General features: G+C 36.9%; 1 protein-coding gene across 3 annotated transcripts in view; it reads left to right on the forward strand.

Moving 5' to 3' along the window:
* The window catches only part of Mme (membrane metalloendopeptidase), an 84769-nt gene that overhangs the window by 55597 nt on the left and 7502 nt on the right, over positions 1 to 21670 (forward strand). For all 3 annotated transcript variants that reach the window (XM_029537467.1, XM_021195243.1, XM_021195242.2), the window contains exons 17-22: positions 7991 to 8049; positions 11057 to 11176; positions 12733 to 12866; positions 12969 to 13034; positions 16354 to 16449; positions 16758 to 16834. In XM_029537467.1, coding sequence (XP_029393327.1) covers positions 7991 to 8049; positions 11057 to 11176; positions 12733 to 12866; positions 12969 to 13034; positions 16354 to 16449; positions 16758 to 16834 — 552 coding nt within the window. The remainder of the gene's footprint in view (positions 1 to 7990; positions 8050 to 11056; positions 11177 to 12732; positions 12867 to 12968; positions 13035 to 16353; positions 16450 to 16757; positions 16835 to 21670) is intronic.

Below are 21670 nucleotides of genomic sequence, written 5' to 3' on the forward strand. Positions count from 1 at the left end.
TTGTTTTTTCGAGACAGGGTTTCTCTGTGTAGCCCTGGCTGTCCTGGAACTCACTCTGTAGACCAGGCTGGCCTCGAACTCAGAAATTCACCTGCCTCTGCCTCCCAAGTGTTGGGATTAAAGGAGTGTGCCACCATGCCCAGCTTTATTTTGTGCTTTAAAAATCACCATAAGCACTCTAGCTGTAATGCCATTAAATTGTCAGAACTGAATCATAAGAGGTGTATTGTAATAAAAGTTGCCCATATTTCATTACGGTTTCTCCCCACGAAAGTTTCTCACTTACATGGCACTAGTTTAATAGGAGAAAAGTGACTGTTGTTGCCTCTGTCCTTGTTTCATGTGTCCCCAGGTTCAGGTCCTCACTGACAGACAATGTCAGAAAGACAAATGTACAGTGTCAACTTAATTCATGTACCCTGAAGTCACATTCCATACTCACTCACATCCTCATTCCCAAACACTAGGAGGAGGGATCTATGTTCACACCCATATTGAAATGGTAGGGCTCAGACTATAAATTCAGTTATGTTACAGGGTGCTTTACAGAAATGCTGATGCATGAAAACTTCAAGCTACCAACCAGTGTAAATAAATTCAATTAACAAACTAGGAACTCAGATATAATTTCTTTTCCCACTCCACGTGCTCCCAGTACGCACGTGCATGTACTTCTTGAAGTCTACCATCCTTATTACATATGACTGTTTTAATCTGGCCCAAGTCCATCTGCTGATCTTCACACTTAATATCTAGCTGATTACAAGCATTTCTGCTTAGCTATATCATTAACCACACAAGAGCAACATTTTTCCACTTAAGCAAAAATTAATCTTGTTCCTTGTATCTGTCCATTTTCTAGAAGCTTCAAATTTGTTCCCACCCTGACAGAAACCAGGGCCTCATCTTGATCATTCTGGCCTGTTCTGTTTTATCCATAGTACTAACAAAAATCTCGATCTAAAGCAAAGGACTACATTCATCCACTGCTAGTTAAACATTATATAGGAATGTATAAATGCTTCAGTTTAATTGTCTCCATTTTGCTTCCTTATCACATTTTCCCTGGTGATTTAATTTTAAAAACACGTTTACTTCCAATTTTCCCGTGTTTCCACTTCATCTTCATACTGCTATCCGCCAAGGTCTCAAGGATACAGCCTGAGTCATGTTCTTTCTGATTAGAAACCTTCCCTGTGCTTCCTGTTGCTTAGATCAGGAAATACAAACTTTTGAAAGAGTCCAAATTTCCCATAGTTTCCGGTAACTCTCCATAATTCCTTCATAGTCACCCAAACTCCCCCTCAGTCCAAACAACTAGCCGCATGCAATGCTTTCAAACTACCAGACCCCAGCCTTTCCCTTATTGCTTCTGAACTTATAGCATCCTTTTTTGTTTGTTTTGTTTTGTTTTGTTTTGTTTTGTTTTGTTTTGTTTTGTTTGAAACAGGGTTTCTGTATATAGTCATGACTGTCCTATGGCTTGCTATGTGGACCAGGCAGGCCTCAAACTTATTAGATCTTCCTTCCTCTACCTCCTGAGTACTAAGGTGTGGGGCAGTGAGCCGTGATAGGCAGTCTGGTCCCTGGTCCTGCTCAGGCTTAGAACCCCAGAGACTGTCCCTTGCAAGGACTGTCACCTACCAGGTCTCCAGGGTTCTAAGAATGAGCTCAACTGGGGACCAGGCTGCCTATCACAGCTCACTGCCCCACACTGAGGTTAAAGATAAGCACCATCACAGCTTATAGCATCCTTTCTTCCCTTGTTTATCTAACAGCGATCTCTACATGGCTTAACTCAAATGTTATCCCGTTTATTTCCTGTACCTTGGCAGCTTTCTGTTCACCCATACAGAACTGTACCTTGCAAATTTCAGTCAAAGCACTAGTAAAGTTTGATGCTGAAGAAACTGACTTGTATAAAAAGAAGAAACTAGTATCAATTAATAGAATGTGGACCCTTTGCATATGTTGTTAGAGCATGCAAGTGCAATTGCCAATTTGAAATAATGTTGACAAAGTTAATTCAGCAGATAAAATAAAAATGCTTCTATCTCCATATTTTACCTCCACAGCTGGTGAATTTATACATCCCTATGGCTGTTCTCTGTTAAATAAATTTTAAAACCTAATCTCAAGGAATGTGCATGCGATATGTCCAAGTTAATGATTTGGCTAAAGGACCTCCCTTTGCACTTGTGAACAGCTCACACCTGCAAAGAACAGGGATTTGAAAACTTCATATGGTTTCTGGATGCCTATGCATATTTTTTGTTCTTTTACTCTGAACATGATGCCTTTTGAGGTTTTTGTGTAATTGCAAAGGAATTTCAAATATTTCCAGCTCAGAAAAAAATAGCACTGAACTGGAAGTATAATAAGTGCTGGCAAGGTTACTTAATAAAAAAAAAATTACTTAATGACACATCTAAAATCACTTACTTCTACTACCATAATTGTTCACTTAGTGTTAATAGAACAAAAATAAACCTGAAGGGTTGTGTGTTCATGAACAAAAAAAACTATAAGATTTCCTAGTGAGTTTTTTAGTGTTAATACTGACTTTAAAATAAATTTCCATTTGATAATTTATTCTCAGAGAATTACAGCTAGAAGTTAATTTAATAATGCATTGAACAGAGTAGTCACTAAAAGCAAAACAATAATCACTGTCCTGTTGGGTATCTTCCTTACCTCATGTCTGCTGCATTTTCTGATTGGGATAAATCAGATGATGGTAGACTGAAATCAGTAGAATCCTAGAGATCAAAATATAGGATCAAGATGTCCCATAATCCCACTTAATTGTGGAAGACATTTCAGAAGCTCTAGTGGCCACAGCTCTCTGAGACTACAGAATTGCAGTGTCTTTCATGCTCCCAATCAGGGGGCAAGCTGGGTCAATCTTTGGTGTGTGGTACACCCATTGGTAACCCCATATATTTGGTGATTTCCTATCATTTTTTTCCAACATTGTGCTAAGTCCTACTGGTTCAAGTTAAAAAAATAAAACATAGACTGTCACTATCTCTGTTAAGATCTAGCCATCTGGGTAAATAATGCTGTTGTGTCAAGTTAGGTAAGCACCAAGGGTTCAATAAAATAGAAGAGCTTTTGGTTCTTCCCTAGAATTTTAGGATTACCTAATATCAGGAAAAATGGATACTCTCAATTCTAAGGCTTTTGTGCTCAGACAAATCCAGTCATCTACTGCACTTCAATTATGGTCACTACTCCATGCAATGCTTGGAGTTTAGTTCTCCTGCATTTTTGTTTAGTGCTCAAAGTACTACAACTATGGAATGAGAGTAAAATGTGAGCTGTGGAACTGGGGAGAGGGGGCAGGGGCACTGGGAGCTCATGGGAACTAGGCAACCCTGAATTAGAATTACTGCTTCTTATTTATTAGCTCTGTAAAGTTAGTCATTGAGCTTTGTTTTGGATTTTGTTGTTAATGTTGATTTTTACTTTTTCCTAAGTTTTGTTAATAATATCTACTTTTTCCTTGAACGTGGTTTTGGGGGGTAAGGTGGGAGAGAAAGAGAAAAAGTCCTTTTTTTCTATTCACAAGAAAATGACATTAGTCATGCACTGAAATTTGTCTATCATGTGGATCAGCAGTTAGGTGCTAGAATTTGGTAGGACATTAAGCAGGTCATCTTCCCTTCCATTTAAATATATTTTCCCCAGTTATGTTACTTAGTGTATACATGCATTAGGACAAAGAGTTTAGTAGCTATACAGTGACTCGGTTTCCATACTTGCAGATTGAAGGTATCATCTATATGGTCAGGATGATCTGAAAGACCAAGAAAGTTCATGGGATCCATTTGAGAAAAACATTAATAAGTATAAGAATATAATAATCTGAGATTTCTAGAGCATGCTTCTTTCAACCACTTGAAGAAGGCACACAGAAAAATCTATTTATTGTACTGCTGATTTCAAAGGAGTTGCTCTCAGAATAGATGCTGAGAATTGAGTACTCCCAGGGAAAAGGCTATTCATGGTCTTGTTCTTTATTTTAGGCTTTAAAGTTACTCAGAGTGGCTGAAATGAGATTGGTTCTAAATGCTTTTGCAGTCCACTAGCTTCCCTTTTTTGTTTGTTTGTTTTGTTTTGTTTTGTTTTGTTTTTTTGAGACAGGGTTTCTCTGTGTAGCTCTGGCTGTCCGCTGTCCTGGAACTCACTCTGTAGACCAGGCTGGCCTCGAACTCAGAAATCCACCTGCCTCTGCCTCCCAAGTGCTGGGATTAAAGGTGAGCACCACCACTGCCTGGCAGCTTCTTGGCTGCCTAGCTTTCTCAGGGTAGAAAGAGATGGAAGGCAAACATCTGGCTTCTCTCTCTCTCAAGTGTATTTTAGTTACACCTCCAACTTATACAGCGAGTCTGTCTTTGAGGACGATTCAAAACAAATTAAGCTTACCTGACACAACTACATTTCAGAAATTAAAATTAAATAATAGTAATTGTGTAAAAAGTAAATTTCTTGGGCTAGAGAGATGGCTCAGCAGTTAAGAGCACTGACTGCTCTTCCAGAGGTTCTGAGTTCAATTTCTTGCAACCACATGGTGGCTCACAGCTATCTGTAATGGGATCTGATGCCTAAAGAGAGTAACAGTGTACTCACATAAAGTATATCTTCAAAAAAGCCAATGTCTTACTTTCCTACTTTCTGCATTCCCACACTACCATCTAACCACACAGCCCATGCTTCACACATACCCAAACCACTGGAAGCAGGAAGAGAACAGAACTCACTGTTTTGCTTCTTTTCCCAGACTAACACTGCACATAATAGACGGGTAGTGTTTAGTCTGCATGCATGGGAGGTGTCTTGAAGGAGCATACAATCACCATTACTTTAGAGAAATAGCACCTCCATTTGGTTTTGGTTTTGTTTTCTTTATTTTTTTTATATTTTGTTTTCTTTATATTCTTTATATCATTTTGTCTTCCATGTGCTACTGTAATGGTCAGAATTTTTTGAGTTTTACATATAAAAGCATCTCCATTCATGTAGATGAATTGAAATCAAAGAGACTTAGACTTTCCATTACAACACTCTTAAATGTGAAAAATATTTTATTCACCTTGTTAATTTATCTATTCTATTTTGAGGTATTTCATAACTGACCACAAGTAACAGACGCTTACGTTGTTTCTGTTATTTCCCCACTTCAGAAGCAATGACTGATATAATTATAGTACTTCAAGTTCTGACCATGACCTGGAACAAAATGCCCTGGACTTTGGAATCTGTATGATTCTCCAGAATAGACTAAGAACACACCATTAAAGATTTTGAGAGGAAAAAGGCAAAATACTACTTAGTGTTTAGTATACCCTGTCATCATAATTCTAATTTTATGGGAGTGTCCCATGATCATAAATAGTCACCTATTTTCTAGAAGATATAATTCACAGTAGGCATTTTAATATGTAGAACTCTCCCAGCTGGAGAGTCACAAACATTAATCAAAATGCAACCTTAAACTCTTTACAGTAATGTATCAGAAGGGTAGAAAGGTTCTAAAACATAAGAGATGATACTTATTTTTACAAAAGCAGTAAACCTACATAGGCAATATTGTACGAGGTCCATCTTTCCATGTCTATGTCTTTTAGTGAGACATTTGAAGTGTGTTGTCTGAAGCATTAGCTTACACTACCTGGTTTTTGTCCTCAGGACAGTATGACATTTCATCTTAAAACAATTCAAGTTGCTACTTTTCCTAGTTTGCTATTAGGACTTTTCATTCATTCAGAGCCAATTATTTATAATTACCCATAAAATACATTATTGCCAAGAACTCAAAATTCACAATTAAGACACTAACCCCAAAGCCACTGAGAAGTGAAAAATCCATAAATAACTTTAGTAACAAAATTTTAATAATTACAATCTGTTTAATTACAAGTTCTACTACTATATTTGCTATGACTATGTTGAGAATACACTGGAAATATTTTTCAAATAATGCAACTGTGTTTTCTTAAAATTATCTGAGCACATCATCTCTGTTGACCCTTTCACCAGTTCCAAAGAACATCACTTGAACCTGACTCATGTTACCTGTGTAAGCCTATGCAAAGATCATTTAAATACATCACATTTCCTTATTTCCGTTTTTGTCCATACAAATACCTTCTTTGTATATTTGTTAGTCACATAAATGAGAACCACTTGTTCTGTATAGTTCTGGTTTCTCCATTTTAATCTAATATTTTGGGTTCACAAACATTTGCCTTGCTTGTGAGTCACTACAAATTGTGCAGTAAGCAAGTGCTGTTTAATTAAAACAATAAGATATATTCTTGTAATCATCAGCTTGTAGGAAGTGCTGAACTACTCATGATTCAGCTCTGATGAAGCTAGGGAGGACTGATATGTCAGTCCCACCCTGTTTACAGTGTCTGTTGTATTAAAATAATAGCAGTAACAAACTAACAGGAAACAATTTTTTGCTACTTCCAGACATTACTTTCCAAAAGAGAAGTTCACGAAAATATGAACTACATTGTTATAAAGTAAATTTTTAATCATGTCATTCAAAAATAGTTGTTACATGCTGGTCTCCAAGAGTTATTTTAAGAGGTTAAACTAGTGCTTATACCTGACACCAGCAATAGTTACTAATATCATGACTAATACGTTTACTTTGTACTGTGTACCAGGCCTAGCAGAGAGTTCTTATGTAAGACGTATTACTGGACCACTGTGATTTGCTGCTAAAAGGATAATAATTGTCACATTGGCTATTTCCCTGAGGTAGAATAACTAGTGAAGCCTCAAGACAAAACTCCTGACTGTCTTAAGTGTATGCAGGAATGCTAAGTAGAGGTTATTAGAGATCAAGATGTGTCCATTTTCAGTGGACGTATAATCTGTATGAGCTTATTAAGGTGGGAATAGTACTTACGTTGCTCTAAGTGTTTAGTGTATGATGATTGACAGGCATCTTCCATAGTGTCTAAGCAGAAAGACATAAGAACAATAGCTCTTTCAGCCCTCAAATGATCATGAGACCAGTTTTTTTTTTTTAATTGTTATATATAGTTTTGTGTAATGATTTTTCATGAATAGTTCTTACTTCCATAATTAGTGTCTTCTATATTTGGGGCCTGTGTTTTATAAACTCTAGACTCTGTGCAGAGCCTAAGTCATGATATGGACTAGCAGATAACTTTTCTTAAAAGCCATCTGGATTTTACTTTAGAGGTATTTGAAAATATACATTTCTTCAATTAGCTACAATGTTGCATTTTTTATAAGTATCTTTTTGAAGTTTTATTTTATTTTTAATCATTTATATGTCTGTGGGTTTGTACACAGGGCTGCATGTGCCCCAAGAGGCCAGAGGCATTAGATCTCCTGGAACTGGAGTTACAGGCACTTGTGGGCTGCCTGATGTGGTTACTGAGAAACACACTTTGGTCCTTTGAAAGAGCAAGTCCTACTCTTAACCACTGCCTCATTTCTCTCAGAGTTGTGTTTTTGAACAGGATTTATGGGACAATAACTTGAAGTTCATTGTTCCAAACTAAGGTATCCAAGCTCTCAAAAAGGCTCATTATGAGCTAAGAATTGAAAAATGTAAAGCTATCTACATTTTACAATCCAATGTTTCATATATTATCAACAGTTCCAGAATTGTTGGAACAATTTTGTATCAAAGTGTAAAGCCAAGTGAATTTCAGCATAATTTTAACCTATTACAGTTTCTAAAAAATGTACTAGTAGGTTTTGGACCATCAGATGCCACTACAAAATTCAATGCAAATGAAATCAACAGACTGAAGACCTGGTTATATATTGAATTTTCGAGAAATAAAAATATTTTCCAATGAGTTTTAACTCTAGTTGGCTAATATTAATTGGTTGATCATGCTTCACAGAGAGAGTTAACATTTATTTATTTTTCTGGCAAGTGGATTGGATGGGAAAATGGGGTATCATCTGTAACAAGTTTTTATGTCTTCCATAGGTGGATAAGTGGAGCAGCTGTAGTCAATGCATTTTATTCCTCAGGCCGAAATCAGATAGGTAAGGTATATCCATAAAGAATTCTTTAGAATTCCTCAACTTTCTCAAGTCCTTCCTCAGATTGCTGTATGGCCAATTTTTAAATACTCCTTTAAAAGTAAAGCCGATATTGAGGTATTGGCTCTCGTCTTAAAGTATCCATAGATCCATGTACCTCTTTTCATTGTAATGGGAAATTTAAAGTAGTCCAAATCACATTAGGTAATTGTTTCTTCCATAACATCCAATCTATAACATACTGATTATCTTATTCCTGTGTATTTTATGAAAGTCCCTTTTAAAAATTATACTGGCTTTTAGACTTAATAAGCATCAGCCCTTTAAAGGTTTTGGAGGGTCTGAGAGCCAACTCTTTGCAAACCCAATTCTTTTGGTAATTCATTAGTCTGGCTTTAGTGGAGACTCCCCTATTCTGTGTCTTCTTTATTAACAAGGAATCCCAAGGAATTCCAGGGTGAGGAAGAGGGTTCCATGATCTCCCAAAACTTCTTAGCAGGAGAGGAATAGTGACAACTGTTGCACTTTATTTAACTGACCACTTGTCAGCCATGATAACATACAAGTCACTAACAGTTCTATGATGTTTACTTGTCAAGAAGTAAACTAGATGGAGCAAATCCTCCTTTAAAAAAATCAGATGACCAAGTTAAAGGAGCTCATAATCTGCTAGGCTAAACTTAAAGACTAGTATTAATACGAGCCATAAAAATCCTATCACTTATTTAAAGAATGGCGTCTAAGGCTGTAATTAAGTCAGCTGCATCTCTGTAGTTAATGTTTAGCCTTGATAGCACATTTCATAAGAACATTTTATATAATGGGTGGATTTTAATCACAGTACATAGTGTGGGAGATAATGCTCAGTTTAAATTAATAAAGTACTGCATATAATTTTTATACTTTCAGCTAAAAATAAATTTCTTGACACTGTTTAGCTCAGATAGATACATGTGAGCAATGAGTTTCACCAAAATTCTTCCAAGACAAAGGTTGATTATTTTTATTATTTTGTCATTTGAAAGTGGTGGAAATGGCAACTTTCTAACATATTGAAAGAGCTGGTGAACAAAATCGCTTACAGTATTTAAAGTCAGCCTTTTAAATATCAAATGTTTACCCTTGAGGTCATTACCCCTGAATGGTTAGGTCATATTTACCCTGTTTAAAAGAAACTTACTTGCTACTTTGTGTTAACTAGACTTTAAATTTCTTTTCTTTTTTTAATTTGTTAATTACTTAAACTCAAGTCTTTCATTTACAGTCTTGATATCCTGTACAGGCCCAGAGACTTACTTGAAATATATATATTCATATTACAGATTCTTTAATGATTCCAGAACATAGTGCTGATATTACCTAGTGGTTGCTAGAATTTTAGAACATGAATGGTAAAGTTACTGAATGAAGATACTTATCCATCTTCATTCATTTTCAAAGTCATGGGTTAACTAACCTCTGACAACATTGACTCAAAACAATGGTCCCTTTCATTAAATAGGGGCAATATATTCCAAAAAAAAAAAAAATAAAATACAATAATGTATTTTCCAGGCAGGGTACTTAGCAGGAACATTTATTATAAGAAGATAATGCAAAGGTCTAGACCAGGGTGAGCATTAGGAACCTGGAGTGCAGGAACGTGTAATGACCAGGGTGAGGAAAAAGGTACTATTTGACTGCAGAGCAATAATAACCCCCCCCCCAAGGTATCTTTGCAGGAGAGGAATAGTGAGGACTGTTGAACTTTAATCTGGCTACAGAATAGAGCATGAGGGTGGATTAAATTAGGACAGATTACAGGTGGAGCAGGAGTTGTTCGTAAGAACAGCTCTTAGAAAATAAATCATGCTTGACATGAGAAAAGAGTGCGAGGGAATGTTCTCTATCAGACTTCCTAGAAGAAGTGACAAACTGTGATTTTGGAAGGACAATATATCACCTGACATTTTACATGTGCTGTGATAGCTCACATGTGCTGTGCAAACTTCATAGAGGAGAAGATCACCTAAGCTCAACAAAAGAGGTTCACTGGTGGGGGCTACATTCTGTTAACACTTACCTAGAAGGGTGAAAGTGTTTGATGTTTGATGTATACAAATATTTGTGAGACATAAAAATGGAGAAAGTTTTCAATTTAAAACAGATGTTATGGCAAATACACAAGAGGTAATATTCATTTAGCTACTAAATTTTTTAAATAAAATAATTTTATTCTTTGAGATTTTCATACTTAGTTAACTTTTTAAAGACAACATAGTCTATTAAAATATGCATTTATTTGTTTATAATTGATTATTGACTTAGTCAACACATTTTTCTGGGTATTAATCATATTCCAAACACTATCAGGTTTGGGGGTTCTAGAGAAAATGAGCTTAAAACAAATGGACTAAAGAGTACATGAGCAAATGTGTGTACAAACAGATGAATCTCAGATCTCAGAGGGCTGAGACTTAAGGTGCCAGAACGGGAATGAGCAAATCAAATAAAGGACTCCAATGATTAATAAGAAAATAAACAGAATTTAGAGTAATCATAGGAGCCCTAATGTAAATAAAATAAGGTTAAGTGATGGAGGGATACCTTTGACTGAGTGATAGTTTATTTTAGATGGTATTGTGGACAGATAACAATTTCAAAGAGAACACCGATCAGAAATGTGTATTCTTGAGTAGCTCTTCCTTCCATATATTTATACAAGGGAAAGAACTTCCAGAATGTGGTTTATGCATATTCCATGCCCCAGAATCTTTACAGAGAAAAAAAACATCTTTAAAAAGATTGGCAGGTGACCTGTGATGAATAAATTATAGGTCGCATACGGGAATGACTCAGTCACTTTGCCACCATCAATAATAAATGACTGTGTTGGTTTCTATCACACAAGACTTTTGTTATCTACCTGAGTGAAACTGACATAGTGGAAAACAGGGTAGAAAGCATGATACCATCAGTGACAATGACAATGCTCATCTTCACAAATCGTCCATCATCTTCTCTCCTTTAGTCTTCCCTGCTGGCATTTTGCAGCCCCCATTCTTTAGTGCTCGACAGTCCAACTCATTGAATTATGGGGGCATCGGCATGGTCATCGGACATGAAATCACACATGGCTTTGATGACAATGGTAAAGTATAGGTAACATTTTCCTTTGGCTGAGATTAATCCTCCTACGTTTAAAAGTTATAATTTGTCAGTACAAAATTACATTTGTTTATGTAGTTAGAATTAAGTCTAAGTACATAGTCAGTGTTCTATTTGAAGTGTTTTTAAGAAACCCAAAATGTTAATGGATAGTAAGAAATGTGTGCTTTATACTCTAAGAGACTAAAGCAAATATTCACATTGAGAATGTACAGTAGCGTTCTTCTACCCAGTAATGATGCCTGGTCCTGTTGTGTATGTCTTAGATTTCCAGATTCCCTGAGGGCGGGATCTGAGTCTTAGATACACAGTCAGAAGATGTCACTCAATCAAGTTCCTGTGTGGTCCTTAAGCTGCTTGTAGTCAGGAACTTCATTTGTTTGGTTTTTTTTTTTTTCTATTTTATGGTTAATATGCAATTTAGAACTTTGTGAACAGTAAGCACATAAATGTTTATATGCATCCCTAAACAACCAAGAATATTTACTGTTTTAATTACAGTCAAACAAAATTGAAGAACTGAAGACATGTACAAAGGATACAGCAAAAATTCTAACAAATTTTAGTTCAATACACAGAATTTTAGAAAGCCAGGGAGAGAAAGAGAGAGAAAAAGAAGAAGACAGAAAGAGTAACTCCTTAAAGAGAAACTTACTAGATACCTGTTACTCAATTGGTTGGTGCAACAGTTTTAACCAGTACCAACTAATAATATTTCCATTTTTCAAGTGAAGTCATACAGGGGCATCCAACACAATGTGCAACGTTATAAAATTTGGAGTTAGTGGAATCAGTGTGTCAGTTCAAATTCTGTTCCATAACCCTTTTCTTATTCACAATATTGTAATTATTTAAAAGATGACACAATTAAATGTCAAAACATATAAAGTATGTATGAATGTATGAATGTATTTGGATATATAAAAAGGGAAAGATCAATGTGCTTTAAATCTGGGAGAAAAACTCCAGGAGAGTTTGTTGCTATTTAAAGTAGAGGGAAGCAAGGAGTTACTTTTGAATAAAATGTTTGGGAACATAAAATGGGTGCCAGAAAATGATTGTTGACCTTTTAAAGTCTCAAAATATCAAATTAAATAGTCATGGTTCAGAAAGGATCCAGAGTCACAGGCCTGCACTCAGGAGTGTTTATCTAATAGCCTCATCTGTGGTAGCATAAGCCAAGTGGATGAACTATCTGTCAATTCCAAAGCACATTGACATGTAAAATTCAAGCTTTCCCCAAAAAATTAGGAGTCAGGAGAGTAATCAGTTTCTCTGACTGTCTGCTCCACGTCATGGTCACATAACAGAATTTTAGTCCTTTCCACTTTAAACTAGAGATTTCAGGATGGAGGGATAGTTTTCAGGATAGTTTTGCAAAATGCCACTAAGGAGCTGAAATAGTAAGTTTTTTTGTTTGTTTGTTTGTTTGTTTTACAATAGCATGTGAATCTTTTAAAAGAATTTCAATTATAAAACAGAGAGCATAAAAAATCTTATTGGAGCAAATTTTCTTTTTACCAAATGGATATATTACAGGAAGAAATTTCAACAAAGATGGAGACCTCGTTGACTGGTGGACGCAGCAGTCAGCAAATAATTTTAAAGACCAATCCCAATGTATGGTGTACCAGTATGGAAACTTTTCATGGGACCTAGCAGGTGGACAGCATGTATGTCAGCAGCATTCTTTAGAAAATATTTAGATATGCAATCATAAGTGTGATGTTAGTACTTTCTATAACAATCCTAATAGGGAATCTTTCTTTAAACAGCTCAATGGAATTAATACACTAGGAGAAAACATTGCTGATAATGGAGGTATTGGCCAAGCATACAGAGTGAGTATATTTTATTCCCATTTCAGCGATGGGAGGGTTCATTCATCATATTTACCCACTTCTTTAAAGCTTTTTATAAGAGACATGTATAGGCAGAAAATGAAGACTGAAAATGGGACTCGAGGGGAAAAGTTAACACTGAAAATTACAAATAGACACAAGACGATATACAAACCTGGAGAGGACACAAAATATTTCTTTGAAATTAACCTGCAGTAATTTCTTAGTAAAGGTGTTGCATGCAAGTCATTCTGGGGTCACTTATCAGTATAAGTGGAACGCTCAGCTTCCCAGCAGGTCAGGCAGCCTGTGGAGATGATAATCTGCATAAACTGCAGACATAACATCAAGGCACAGTCTGCTCACTGAGAAAAGTTAAGGATTGTGAAATAGCTCCAGTAATGGCCATGTAGTTGGCCCAACTATTATTCTTCAAGAATTATTATCGTTGGAATATTTATTAGATTCACAGTTAGTCTTCCATTTATACTTGCATGCAAGTACTTTATTTGCTTATTTCATGAATTTCATGTATGAGTATTGTATTTACATAATTTTTGCACCTTCCTCTTCCCTCAACTCCTCCTGTCTCCCCAAATCCATCTCAAATTCATAACCTCTTCCCCTTTACTATTATCTCTTATATATATGTGTGTGTGTGTGTGTGTGTGTGTGTGTGTGTGTGTGTGTGTACATGTAAAACCTATAGAGTCCCTTTAGTGCTGCTTGCTACGTGCATGTGTTTGTATTGATCACTTGGGATTGGATACTACTCATCAAGGGGCACATCGCCATGTTGGCTGTCAGTGTCATTATTCAGGCCTTGTTTAGACCTGAATAATGGAGACAGGTTCCCCATAATGTCTAGAAGGCACTCCTTTACAGTAAGTGTCCAAGTCCTCTGGCTCTTACAGTCTTTCCACCTGAGTACTTCTAAGAACTTTGCTTTGTCTGTAGCACCATTTTAGGTAGCAACACAACTTCCATGAAGGATAACAGTACTTGGGGATGTGAATATGAATTAAAAGATGAGCTGGTAAATGCCAATGTGGAAGAGAAAAATAGGGAATTCCACAAACTGCTGAAAGAATGGTGCTTTTAGAAGCAACAAGGAGGAATGAAGATGAATTTGAGTGTACCTCTTGGCCCTGAATCAGCTCATGCGTGAGAAAATGAGCAATCTACTTGACATGACAAAAAGGATAAGGGTTCCACAGAGAGAATGAGGTTTTCCCAGCTCAGTAGAATGGTTGAGGACCCAGTAGGATTATCTGGTCATTCATTACTGGAACACTAAGAGTAAAGGGTGATTGTGTCAGGAAAATGGAAGCAACACAACAGAACAGATCAGATCTATGAGTGGTGGAGCCAACAGTGTGCCTATAACACAGCCTCTTCAATGTATGAGACCTGGAAGATAAAGTCACATAAAAATCCTAGCTGGTTTGAATGTTGGGTAATTAATTTTTTTCTTACTAGGTGGCAAATAGCATGCATTTTACCTCTCTGGGTGCTGGATAATTTTTAATTTCCTATAAGTGTTCTTGAACATTTTTCTAGATACAGCTAGATTGACTAGAAATGGTTTGCTCCTTTTTAAAACTTGTTTGTACAACTTGTTAATTGCAACTAAAATAATGCTTTATTTAGAGTTAATAGATCTGCTTCCCTGTGGATCTTGAATGGCCCCATCCTTAGCTTCCTGTGCCTCAAGCATTGCTAACTGTAATCCTCTTGGTGTGATCTCCAGATTAACACAAAGCTGAATATTCAAAGGCAACCTGCTCTGATCTTGAAATCTTCTTTCAGAATTTCTCTTCCTTGGTACTCTGGCCAGTATTACCCCAGATAGTCTATTTCTTCTCACCTCAGAGCCCTTCAGCCTTGGAATGACTTTCCTCTCCCTTCACTATGGCATAAATGCTCTTGGAAAAGTAATATAAACGTGCTATAGAACTTGCCTTGGTTCATAACTATCTCTCAGGGATGGTCTTGTTTCATAAGGTGTGATGTTAAAGACTGAGTATCAGTATTATGCAAATCATTGTGTCATATGTTAACTCAACACTTTGTTGATTCTGCAACAGTCCCTGTGACTGTGTTAACTGGATATGGTGTTAGTAATTAACACCTTTTATGATTCTGCAATACTGCTCACCTTAAGGAAGCTGAGAATTATTGTAATAAAAGAAAGTACAATTTACAAATATTTATAACACTGTATGATTTCAGCATGAAATCACCTGCCCCTATCCTAGACTGTGAACTCCCTACAAGGGAAGAGGCATAAGCCTTCCATATATATAAAAACCTTTATATAGTAAAGACTCACTATTCTATGTTGATGATAAGGAAAAAGAACTGAAATAAGATTTTTACATATGTAATTGATGAATTTCTTTATAAGAAATTAGAACTGGCTGGTAAGGTGGCTTGGTTCATAAAGGCCTTTGCCACAAAATCTGACCACCTGAGTTGAGCCACTGGGTAGGAGAGAATCGGCTCCTGCAAGCTGTCCTTTGAACTCCACACATGCAGCACAGTGCCATCCTATATACTCTCAGACACTCATGTACATACCCACAAATTAATTAACTAAGTTGAATTTTTAAAAGAAATTATAAATATCCTCTCAGAAAGTTTATTATTAATCCATTTTTATATTGTCAACAGCAGAGCAAAACTAAATTTCTCAACAGTGAACATAAACTTTGAGGTTTCAGAACATTCTCTGATATTCAGGTGGCCAGAATTCCTTTTGCTTGATGTTTTGGAAGTTAAACTATTTTGTTCTGTACTGAGAGGACTAGAATAGCTCCCTATCCTTAACCTAGGATTGTAGAACACGAAGGCCCTAAGGAATCTCAAGAGAATCCCTTAAACTTTTGGCAAGAAACATTCAGAATAAATCTGCTGTGAGCCTATTTTTCTAAGAGTAGTAACTAAGCTAAAAATAACAATTGCAGACAACCCCCTTTGGCAAGCCATTCCTCCAATGGGCCAGACTAACCCATCTATCCATAGAACAATACTAAGGTAAGATTCTCATCATGTACTCAAGTCATCTTTCACAAAACTGACATTCAGTGTGATTATCTGACATGCCAGGCTCTTGTCATCTGCTAATCAGTCTCTTATTCTTTCTGAGCATTTATAGATGTATTCTAGTCTTCTTCTTAATCCATGCAAGTGTTGCAGGTTGCCATATCTAAGTGTATTATTACAGTCATTTGATAAAGGCAAGTTACTTGGTTACATAGCCTTTTGGAATAGGGTTTTGTATAAATTTACAATTCTAGTCTTTTATTTTACTCCCTAGGCCTATCAGAATTATGTTAAAAAGAATGGTGAAGAAGAATTACTCCCTGGACTTGACCTCAATCACAAACAACTATTCTTCCTGAACTTTGCCCAGGTAGCATGTCTTACATGTTTGATAAATATGAAAATACTTTTAAGTTGTAATTTCATCCAAGCTGAATATTGCATGCTGAGTTTTATTTTAATCAGTTGGGGTGGAACATTTGACTTGACTAACTTGCATTATTTGCAACAAGAATGTCAGACCATGGTCATTATAAATGACTATGCCTTTCAATGTACATTATTTGAAGAGTTAACGGTTGAAGGCAAGTTCCAAATTAATTTTTCCCCCAACCTAGCCACATTGCTCCATGATTATACCTAAGTATGTTGCTTCTCTTTGTCTATTCATACTTCAAGGTGTGGTGTGGGACCTACCGGCCAGAGTATGCAGTCAATTCTATTAAAACAGATGTACACAGTCCTGGCAATTTCAGGTAAGTGGTTGTGAATGGCAGCTAGGTTACCCCAGTGTTGACTCTGTTACTTCCATGTTTCAAATTTGTCTTTTTCTAATTTTTACCCTATGGTACTTAAGAATACAGTCAATGTGTCCATGTATGTGCATGTATTCACACACTCATGTCTGCGATGTCACATATGTGTATGTTTGTGTGTGTTTGCTGGTATTTGTGTGTACATATGTGAATGTGTGGTGTGAGTGTGCACACATGTATAAGTGCATGTATTCTGGGTGCATATGCATATGTCTGTGTCTGGGTAAAAACGCAGGACTCAACAGATCACACTGGGTCAGGCTTCCAGCGGCACAGCTCTGGCTGTTTTGGCCTCCAGAATATATATGTCCTAAGTTCAGTAGTTGATGACCGAAAAAAAAGATGTTACCTCATAACAATGGCCTGATAGAACCACCAGCTAGTAGAATATATTTCTAAGAGGCTGTGAATATGAGCTTCAAACTCCACAGAAAGTTTTATATTCTACATTAAGGGGAGCTTTAACTAGTTGGAAGTTCTCAAGCATTGAATAACCTTATCCCCAGCGCTCCAGGAGTGAGTAGATCACAGCCCAGATCAGAGAACAGCCCAGCAAGGCTACTGGGGGAATGCTGTTTGGAGTGGAAGAGTGTGAACATTTAGGAATGAGACCGAGTATTAAAAGTGAATCAACTTTTTTGGTTTGTTTGTTTGTTTGGTTGGTTGGTTGGTTGGGTTTTGGTTTTTCGAGACAGGGTTTCTCTGTATAGCCCTGGCTGTCCAAAGTATGGGACCTTCAGTCCCTCATATGGGGCTGCAGGCTCTTTCAGTCCTTTCTCTAGCTCCTCCATAGGGGACCTTATGCTCAGTCCAATGGTTGACTGAGAGCACTCACCTCTGTATTTATCATGCACTGGCAGAGACAGCTATATCAGGCTCCTGTGAGCAAACACTTTTTGGCATCCACAATAGTGTCTGGGTTTGGTGACTGTATTTTGGATGTATCCCCTGGTAGTGCAGTTTCTGAATGGTCTTTCCTTCAGTATCTGCTCCACACTTTGCCTCTGTATCTCTTCCCAGGGTATTTTGTTCCCCTTCTAAGAAGCACTGAAGGACCATATTTTGGTCTTCCTTCTTGTTGAGCTTCATTTGTTCTGTGAATTGAATCTTGGGTATTCCAAGCTTCTGGGCTAATAGCCACTTGTCAGTGAGTGTATACCATGTGTGTTCTTTTGTGACCGGGTTACCTCACTTAGGATTATATTTTCTAGTTCCACCCATTTGCCTAAGAATTGCATAAATTCATTGTTTTTAATAGCTGAGTAGTATTCAATTGCGTAAGTGTACCATATTTTCTGTATCCATTCCTCTGTTGAGGGACATCTAGGTTCTTTCTAGCTTCTGGCTATTATAAATAAGGCTGCTATGAACATAGTGGAGCATGTGTCCTTATTATATGTTGGAGCATCTTCTGGGTATATAGTCCTCCAATAGTACTATGTCCAATTTTCTGAGGAACCGCCAAACTGATAGGGTATGTTTTGTTGTTTCAATCTCTCTCTCTCTCTCTCTCTCTCTCTCTCTCTCTCTCTCTCTCTCTCTCTCTCTCTCTGTGTAGCCCTGGCTGTCCTGGAACTCACTCTGTAGACCAGGCTGGCCTCGAACTCAGAAATCTGCCTGCCTCTGCCTGCTAAGTGCTGGGATTAAAGGCGTGCACCACCACACCTGGCTTGTTGTTTCAATTTCTAACCTCATTTTCTTGATATAAGGACTAAGTTACAGAGAGAATTGCTGGAAGATTCATGTTAGTGGATATAAGTGCCTGTTACTTATACAGATTTGAAAATAATTATTATTGGGATCGTTGAAGAGAAGAGACCTGGATAGAATAAAAAGTTTTCTGCAGAAAATTATGGACTGAAGGCTAGAGAAGTGGGTCATAAGCTAAGAGTGTGTACTATTCTTACAAAAACCATGGGTTCCATCCCAAGCACACATGTGAGGAGTCTCAGGAACAGATTTGACTCCAGCTCTAGGAGAGCCAATTCCCTAGTCTGGCTTCTACTGGCACCAAGAATAGTTTAAGATGTTTATGGGTGTTGACTAAGTAAGCATGTGAATATTTTTTGTCTTAGTTAGGATTTTATTGATGTGAAGAGTACACCATTACTGTGCCATTTCTTATGAAGGACAATATTTCATTGGGGCTAGCTTATGGTTTCAGAGGTTTAGTCCATTATCGTCATGGCAGAAAGCATGGCAGTGTGTAGGTAGACATGGTGCTGGAGGAGCTGAGAGTTCTACATTTTGGTCTGCAGGCAGCAGAAGGAGACTGTGTATCATAGGTTGAGCATATATAAGATATCAAAGCGTGCCTCCACAGTGAATCACTTCCTCCAGTAAGGCCACACCCACTCTAGCAAGGCTGCATGTCCTAATATCTCTACTTCCTGTGGCCAATCATTCAAACACCTGAATCTATGTGGGTCATACCTATTCAAACCACCACAGCATTGTACCCCAATATTTTCATATAAACATGTGAAGTCATTTATATCTTTAATTTTTTTATTCTGACACCAAAGATACTCTATTTCTCTATTTATACTAAGAGAAATGTGTATATATTTTAAGACTAAATGGAAGGCCAGCCTTTTAACAGGGAAATTACTATTTTCTCTGTAGGTAAAGGGATTTCTTTCGAAAAGGTTGAGGTTACATTTAGTTTTGCAAATAGGCGGCTTCCTAACCATTCAAAGTAAAACATATTTTTAAAGAACTTTAAAAACTAACAGTTCTTGAGTTATTATTCAAAACTGGTGCCATGTGGTTTATCTAAAAGAGGAAGAGTATTAACTACATACTTAAGCTGTTACACCATGAAAAACAAAAGATGAACTATTTCAAAATTGAACTATCAATATATTTATAACAGTGATCTTTCCAATATTTTATGCAGCTCCTTTCAGCCATTATGGGTACGGAGTTTCTTTTTATAAGTTCATATACTTAAGCTAACAGTTCTTTTGAAATATTTTTTATTTACCTTAAATACTATTACCAACTCCTCATATTTTATAACAATCAGGACTGGTTTTGATAAGTTTTCTAGCCAGTGTATCTTCATCTACATATTATTCTATGTGGTGGAATATATGCTCATCAACATGGTTTTGTCATGAAAGGATCATAATACTTAGGAAATGGTAATGATTGGATAGTTCCTTCGTGAATGGAGGCAGTTAAACTGGAATCTAAGTCATTCATGTTAAAGAACTAATAACAGATTTACAGAGGACCTATTAACTGAAAACATATGATTCGATAATTTTAAAAAATCCTTTTATTAGCCAGATGTGGTTGTGCATGCCTTTGATGCCAGCTCTTGGGAAGCAGAGGCCAGCTGATCTCTGTGAGTTCCAGGTCAGCCTGGTCTACAGAGCGCATCCCAGGACAGCTAGAACTACAAAGTGAGATCTGTATCAAAAAATAAAAAGTAAATAAAATAAAATAAAAAAGTATTAACTTTCAGACCTAAAAGTCCATCCTCAGTCATATAGGTAGATGTTCAGCTATGTAGATCTTGATGTTTTTAATACAAATGGTTATTTCACAGGATATAAATAACACCAATATAACTGACTATTTTACATAGTAGAGTAAAAGGATTTTTATTAGATATTTTCTTCATTTATATTTCAAATGCTATTCCGAAAGTCCTCTATACCCTCTCCCTGCCCTGCTCCCCAACTTACCCACTCCCACTTCCTGGCCCTGGCATTTCCCTGTACTGGGGCATATAATCTTTGCAAGACCAAAGGCCTCTCATCCCATTGATGGCCGACTAGGCCATCCTCTGCTACATATGCAACTAGAGACACAAGCTCTGGTTAGTTCATATTGTTGTTCCTCCTATAGGGTTACAGACCCCTTTAGCTCCTTGGTACTCTCTCTAGCTGCTTCATTGGGGGCCCTGTGTTCCATCCAATAGCTGACTGTGAGCATCCACTTCTGTATTGGCACTGGCATAGCCTCACAAAAGACAGCTATATCAGGGTCCTGTCAGTAAAATCTTGCTGGCATATGTAATAGTGTCTGGGTTTGGTGGTTGTTTATGGGATGGATCCCTGGGTGGGGCAGTCTCTGGATGGTCCTTCCTTTAGTCTCAGCTCTGAACTTTGTCTCTGTAACTCCTTTCATGGACATTTTATTCCCAATTCTAAGAAGGAAGAAAGTGTCCACATTTTGGTCTTCTTTCTTCTTGAGTTTCATGTGCTTTGCTTAGGGAAATGGATGGAACTAGAGGATATCATCCTGAGTGAGGTAACCCAATCACAAAAGAACACACATGATAAGGCACTCACTGATAAGTGATTATTAGCTGAGAAACTTAGAATACCCAAGATATAATTTGCAAAACACATCAAACTCAAGAATAAAACTTTTATAAAAGTCAAGTTAAGGAAACAATGAAACATTTTATCTTCTGTTAATAAAAATGCAAACCACACAAGTGTCAGAGTTTTAATGTAGCATGAAATTCATGTAAATATTGTATGCAATACTAACAAAAATATAGCTTCACTTTTAAAGAAGAGATTTGTTGTATTCAAAGTGTACCCAGTCTTCAAAATGATTATTCATATCACCTATCCAAATATAAAAATCACCAAATCTTAATTACAATTCTGGGGAAAAAAGAGAAGCTTTTTTTCCTAGTGTGCTATTGACCTGATTATACAGAATCAAATTACAGAGAAGTCTTGAATAAAAAAAGAGGAAATACAACAGAGATGAAGAGCTGCTGGCTCATGTGTTGACTGTATCTACATTGCT

Source organism: Mus pahari, chromosome 4 (genome assembly GCF_900095145.1).
Source record: "Mus pahari chromosome 4, PAHARI_EIJ_v1.1, whole genome shotgun sequence".
NCBI lineage: Eukaryota > Metazoa > Chordata > Mammalia > Rodentia > Muridae > Mus > Mus pahari.